The sequence below is a fragment of the Phalacrocorax carbo genome, chromosome 1 (genome assembly GCF_963921805.1).
Source record: "Phalacrocorax carbo chromosome 1, bPhaCar2.1, whole genome shotgun sequence".
Taxonomy (NCBI): Eukaryota; Metazoa; Chordata; class Aves; order Suliformes; family Phalacrocoracidae; genus Phalacrocorax; species Phalacrocorax carbo.
Window position 1 is genome coordinate 76945736 of NC_087513.1, and position 6000 is coordinate 76951735.

The window sequence follows — 6000 nt, forward strand, 5'->3', positions numbered from 1 at the left end:
AGCTAGTGGGTTAGATGTCCACAAACTGCAGGACACCCCTGCAAGCATAGGTCATGTACCCTTAGTCAAGTGATATTACTTTTTGTATTGAATAATAAGGATATTATTGTGCAGTACCATAACACCTAAAGAACCAGAAACCAACCTTGCTAGTAAATACAACATCCCTGCCAAGAGATTTTTATGACCTGAGGAAAATGTGAAGGGTAGGATTGCACAAGACAAAGCAAGATTTCACACAAGGCATTGTCATTTGGTACATTTTTTCTGTTGTGTAAATCTTAAATCAAGACATTTTGCCAATATGTTTTTATAACATGGTCCCATAGACAGCTATGACTGATTGGAAAGTGAAGGGCAAGAAACAAGAGGCCAGAGATAAATCCTTAAACCAATTTCACAGCCAAGAAAAGCTACATGTCTATACATCCCCAATGGTTCAAGCCTCCCTTTCCCTTAAGTGCAATATCTTTTGAGAGCTGAGTCTGATCAAATAATATTCTAGATGTTGATGAGCAGAAGTCTATTAATTTTAGTGGAGAATCAGACAAAGAAAAGTGGGGTTTACACAGCCCAGCAGCTGTGACTGTCACTGCTGTAATGGTCAATTGATTAAACAACTGTTTCCCCATAACAGAAGAAAACCCTGGGGCCCATAGTATCCCTGGCATGGAAAGATTGTCAGGGAGAGCATCCTGCAGGGTACATGTTTTGGGAAAGAAGGGCGAAATGGACTTGGCACTCTTAGCTTTATTGTTGGACTCAATCTTAAATGTCTTTTCCAACCTAAATGATTCTATGATTCTGTGATTATAGTACGAGGTAAATGGGCAATGGAAGAATGCAGACAGAGCCCTTGACATGTGGCAGAGAAAGGGGAAGGATGGAGCGATGAACAGAGCTCCTCCATCATCCCACAAAGGGACTGGGGCATTCCACTGTACAAGGAAGAAGAGGTGCTGGATTCAGGAGTGCTGGAAATAGAAGACGATAAAAAGAGTGGTATGCATGCAGTGGGAGAGGCGTGCAGAACAGGAGGAGACGGAAAACCCACAATGCATGCAACGCACTTTACCACCAGGTGTAATGAGAAGCATGACCTTCTTCTGTACATACAGAATCTTTTAAGCAACTAAAATAATGGACAACTCGATTTAACTTTCTCTGGTTGATTTCATATAACACCAGAGGTAAGTGTTAGAAAATTTGAAAGAGGAAAACTCAATGAATGTACACACAGGAAAGCTGTCCTTAAGCTGATCTGCAAGTTCACTGTTGGCACTTCATTAAGTCAAAGGCCTAGAGTCAGCCATCATATTCCCTACAAGCTAATGGGTAGTTATAAAAATCCAGGAAAATTCAAAATGCTATTTATAAAAAAAACCACCTCCAGACAGGTAAAGGCCATATGCAGCACTTGCTATTCTGACCTGTTGCCTGGCGCTAAATGTATGAGTTCTCATGAACTGGCTGGACTTTAAGCTGATGTTTGCCCAACAACTGACGTTTTCCCCACACAGAACTCTAGAAAATTATTTGGCAAAATAATCAGCATGGAAGACAGCTTCATTATTAATGTAAATAGCTTGCTTTCCCAAATTACCAGTTTTGCAAAAGGCATTAATTTGTGGGCTTTGACCCAAGAATGCAAAATGCACATTCATTGAGGACAGATACGAGATGATATTAAGAGACCTATTGTACACCACTTACGAGTAAAGCAAATGGACACATCATGTACAGTCAGGGGTTAGCACTGTAAGACACAGCAAAATACTAAGTTAACCTGGACTCAATACTATAGGGACTGGTTTAAGGTCAATGATTTCAGTGGAATTAACAGAAACTAATCTAGCTCTTGGCATGGTGACTGAGAGAATACCATGAAAGAATTTCCTTATTCATTAATTCTGTAGTTTAAGTTCATAGAGGAGAATTTTAATTTTCAAGTAGAGTACAAAAAGCCTGCAGTATGAGAGGGTTCAATGAAAGCTGTGAGAAAGGCCTAGTGTTTCCTATGAACATTGCATCTGTATCTTATCTGTGAAGCACTGTTGCACGAGCTCCAGTTATTTAATGCTGTGGAGAATGGTATTGCATTTTACATTTGCAGCTACTGTAAATCTCAATGTGTCCTATTCAGCCTGCCCATTCTATACTACAAAGTTACATGAAAGATGAAACTTGTTATTTCATTTCTTCAAGAACGGTAGCACGCCTGATTTTAAATTATGCATCACAATAAAAAGGTTTTCTGCAGTTACAGTTCTACCATATGCATAAGCATATATGCACATTCACAGATTTACATGTCTAAATAAGTCTCTGGGTTTTAGGCATAAGCTTCTTCTAGTCCAGCAGCTCCCACAAGCTGTTACCATAGGACACAGGTGTTAAGAATAATTAAAGATAAGGAGTATCATTATTTAGCCGTCCATCAGTGGCAATCACATTAAAGCAGAGTCATTTCCCATTAGGCTTATTACATTATTCCCAGTAAGGTCACTGGTACATTCAATTTTCTACAATTATTGGGCCAGCTTTTTCCTGGGTCACTCCCAATTTACCAATATCTGTAACTATTCCCAAGCACTATCTCCATTTCACATGTTTAGAGCTGTATCATTTAGTCTTGCACAGTATAATGTCTTCAAAATGGCATACATACTATTTCATCAGTCCCTAGGATTGCTGAAGCAGTCCTGACCCTATAAGCCACTCATGTATTTTCTTTGCCAGATAAACCAACATACAGTCAACAGCTACTGCTGGAGCCTTCTGCTATTAGACTGCAGCACAGGGCTCAGTAAGTGCTAGAAGCTCTGGCCTCTCACACATCTAGCAGACGTACTTGTTTGTGTATTTTCCACAGTTTGAGCAGATGGAGAGACGGTGAAACACGGAACAAAACTGTTTTCCTTAAACACAACAAAAAAGTTTCCCGATGAACCTGTCTGACAATGGTACATTTTTCTTTTCCTAAAATTCTGTTGTCAAAAATATTGTAACTTTGTTCAAATGTAATTTATTAACAGAAACTAGAAAAGTGGTCCCAACCATGCTTTACCTTTAAAGATTACCAAAGTAAGCTGAATTACTTCACTCCAAATTAGTATATTTTGTACATGAAATCTGTTTTGTAAACCCACTTTTCTGATTACAGCAACATTATGAAAATTCTGATTAGCTCCAGTAAACAAAAATATGTCAGTGCTACTGAGAGACAGGAAAATGAACTTGTGGTTAAGGTAATGCAGAGGAGCTTGGGGTTCTCAATTTAATTTCTGGCTTTGCTGTATACTTCTGCATGACCTTGGCTAAATCAATGGGAACCATATTAGGGCAGCCTAATTTCTACTGACATCCCTGTCCCTAGTCAGCAGACCCTTTGATAATTGATTCAGAAGCCCTAAATAAGGCACCAAGCTGTAAGCCACGTAGGATCAGCTGACAAAACAAGTTCCAAGGGTCTCAGTAGACTTCAGGCTACCTGAAGATAGAGCTTGCAGACATAATTGTCCAGAGCCTATTCCCATGGCAAGGACACCAGATTCCTCAAGACCTAAGTATTCTCTTTCCTGGCAAGTAAAATACTACGGCACCTATTTCAATGCTAAGGGTGTTCCCCCAGCTCCTCCACACAACACTGCACCTTCAGTTTCAGTGCCCCAGTTCTCAGTCTTCCTTTTCCTTCTTCCACAGTAACTGTTAGTAAACCCTCTTGTAGTAAGCACTGCCACTAACTTTGTAAGTGGACAGTTCCCTGTCACTGGCCTCAGCTGGGGCCCCAAGAGACCTAATATGATGTTGCTGAGGTCACAAAATAATAGCAAATTAAATATGATTGTGCAAGCTGGCTTTCCATGGCCAACTGTGTAGCCGTCAAAACTAAGCTACTGCCAGTATTAGTTACATTGTGCGTGACTGCTGGGAACCGAGGTTAGCTGAGGATATTTAACCATCTGCCAATATGAAGTTGGGGTGCGATACTGACACATTTTAAACCCAGACTGGCAAAACTGAAATCTTAAAACTGAAAGAATTAAATAGTGTTCTTCCTACATGCTATAAAGCTTTAGGAAGACAGCTTAAAAGAATAAAGATGATGTTGTTTGCTCCGAATCCTAGCATTTTGGAGGCCATGCGTCTACATACTATCCCTTATCTAATGTACGCGTCTGTCAAGCTCTAGCCAGTCTTTAACAGCATCATCAGTAATGAAATATCAAAAACACGAAGAAAAATACTTGAAACTGCTTGAAAAATAACATAACAGATGCTGCATTATAGAAAATGTGTATATGTTTGAAGCAGCAGACCAAGAAATTGAAAAGCATTGGCTATTCATACAACAAACAATGACATAAGTCAGAAAGCTATGATACCGAAACATCGTTTTACAAGGGTATTTACAGAGCTAACATCTGTTATCTCCAGCAGATTTTGAATCTTCTAGAAAGAGCTCATTGTCAGGAAAAAAGTCACTCAAGAGTGTGCTTAATAAGAAAGAGTCTATCTGTTTTTATCTGGTGGGTTACAAAGCTACCATATTGTCTGCCTCTTTGCAGGCAGCACTATATCCACATTAGTTCGGTTTAAACATTTTTGCTTGGAAAAGGAGAGGATAAGAAATCAAGAAACACGATATTAAAAGCAGACACTCAAATGCTATAAACAGCCAAAGGATGCATTTACTGGAGAACACACACACCTAAAAGGAGCTATTTCTGGTAATTCAGAGTGCAGCAGGAACGTACTTTGAGCACATGTTCTCCCAGAGCAATCTGGGCAGCCGCCTCGGGAGCAAAATACGTAAGGCTGTAGAGCAGACAGCAAACCTGAACGCCACATTAGAAACCTGTACGCATGCTGTATTCGTTCCCGCTTCTCAACACCTGCGCTGAGGGCGATTCCCCCTGCCTGGAGCAGCCCCCTCACCCCCGAGCGGCGGGCACCGGGACCACCGAGGCGGGGACCACCGGCGGCAGCACCCGGCGCTGGCCTGTGCAGACACCCGGCGGGCGCGCCCGAGGGCGGGGACGCCCCACCCGCGCCGGGGACGCGGGGCGGGCAGTCCCCTCGGCTCCGGGGGGCGTCAGGGGCCGCCGGCCCGGAGGGCAGCCCCCCTCCGCAGAGGCCTGCGGCGGCAGGGCGCAGGCCTCGGCCCGGGCACCCGCGGGGGGAGAGGGGAAGCCGCCCCCACCGCCCAGCCCACCCCTCAGGCGCGGCCCCGGCACGCCGGCGGAGGGAGGCAGGGAGGGAAGGGGTCCCGCCCGCCTACCTGATTTGGGGTAGGTGACAATCCAGACGTCGCTGTCCCTCACCGGGAAATTGGCAATCTCCTCCATCTTCCCCCGGCAGAAGGGCGGCAGCCGCACCCCATTGTACTCGAAGTACTTGCTCTCGAACTCCCCGGGCGTGCTGGGGGTCTCGGCCTCGCTCTCCGCCATCCTCTTCCCAGCCGGCGGCGGCGGCGGCGGGGGGCGCGGGCGCTCCGGGAGGGGAGGGCGGGCGGCGGCGGGCGCGGCGCGGCGCGGCGCGGCAGCCCCTGCCCCCGGCACGCCCCCACGCACGCACGGCGAGGGGGGCGCGCATGGGCTCCGCGCGCGGTGATGTCATGCGCGGCGCCAACGGCCCATAACGGCAGGTGAGGGTCGGTTGCAGCCCCCTCGGGCGGGCTGCTTCAACCACAGAGTCCCTGGGCCGCGGGCGGAGGCGCAGGCAGGACCTGCCGCCCTCGCTTTCCCCTCAGGCCGCAGCACGGGGCTCCGCCGTGGTGCGGCAGGGCCCGGGCCCGGCTCCAGAGAGGGCACGCAGCAGGCGGGGGTGGCGGCTGCGCGGGGTGAGCAGCAGCGGTCGGGTGCACCAGGGGCTCGTCCTGGCACTGAGCCCAAGCGCAGTGCATAGGGAGGGTGACGTTGTAAATAACTAAAGGGTTAAACTTGCAGCTTGAGCCGTTATTAATCTAAACCCACCTCCTTAGAAATAAAAGCGACAGTG

At 46.2% G+C, this 6000-nt stretch overlaps 1 protein-coding gene across 2 annotated transcripts in view; it reads right to left on the minus strand.

Annotated features, from left to right (window-relative positions):
- SULT4A1 (sulfotransferase family 4A member 1) overlaps nt 1-5752 on the minus strand; it is a 30513-nt gene extending 24761 nt beyond the window's left edge. The window contains exon 1 of one of the 2 annotated variants that reach the window (XR_010374515.1): nt 5282-5745. Coding sequence is in view for 1 of the 2 variants with exons in the window: in XM_064461060.1 (XP_064317130.1) it covers nt 5282-5450 (169 nt within the window). In the remaining variant the exon portion in view is untranslated. Of the gene's footprint in view, nt 1-5281 lie in introns of both variants that reach the window. The other variant, XM_064461060.1, reaches the window with a different exon arrangement.
- Between the last annotated feature and the right edge of the window lie 248 nt (nt 5753-6000).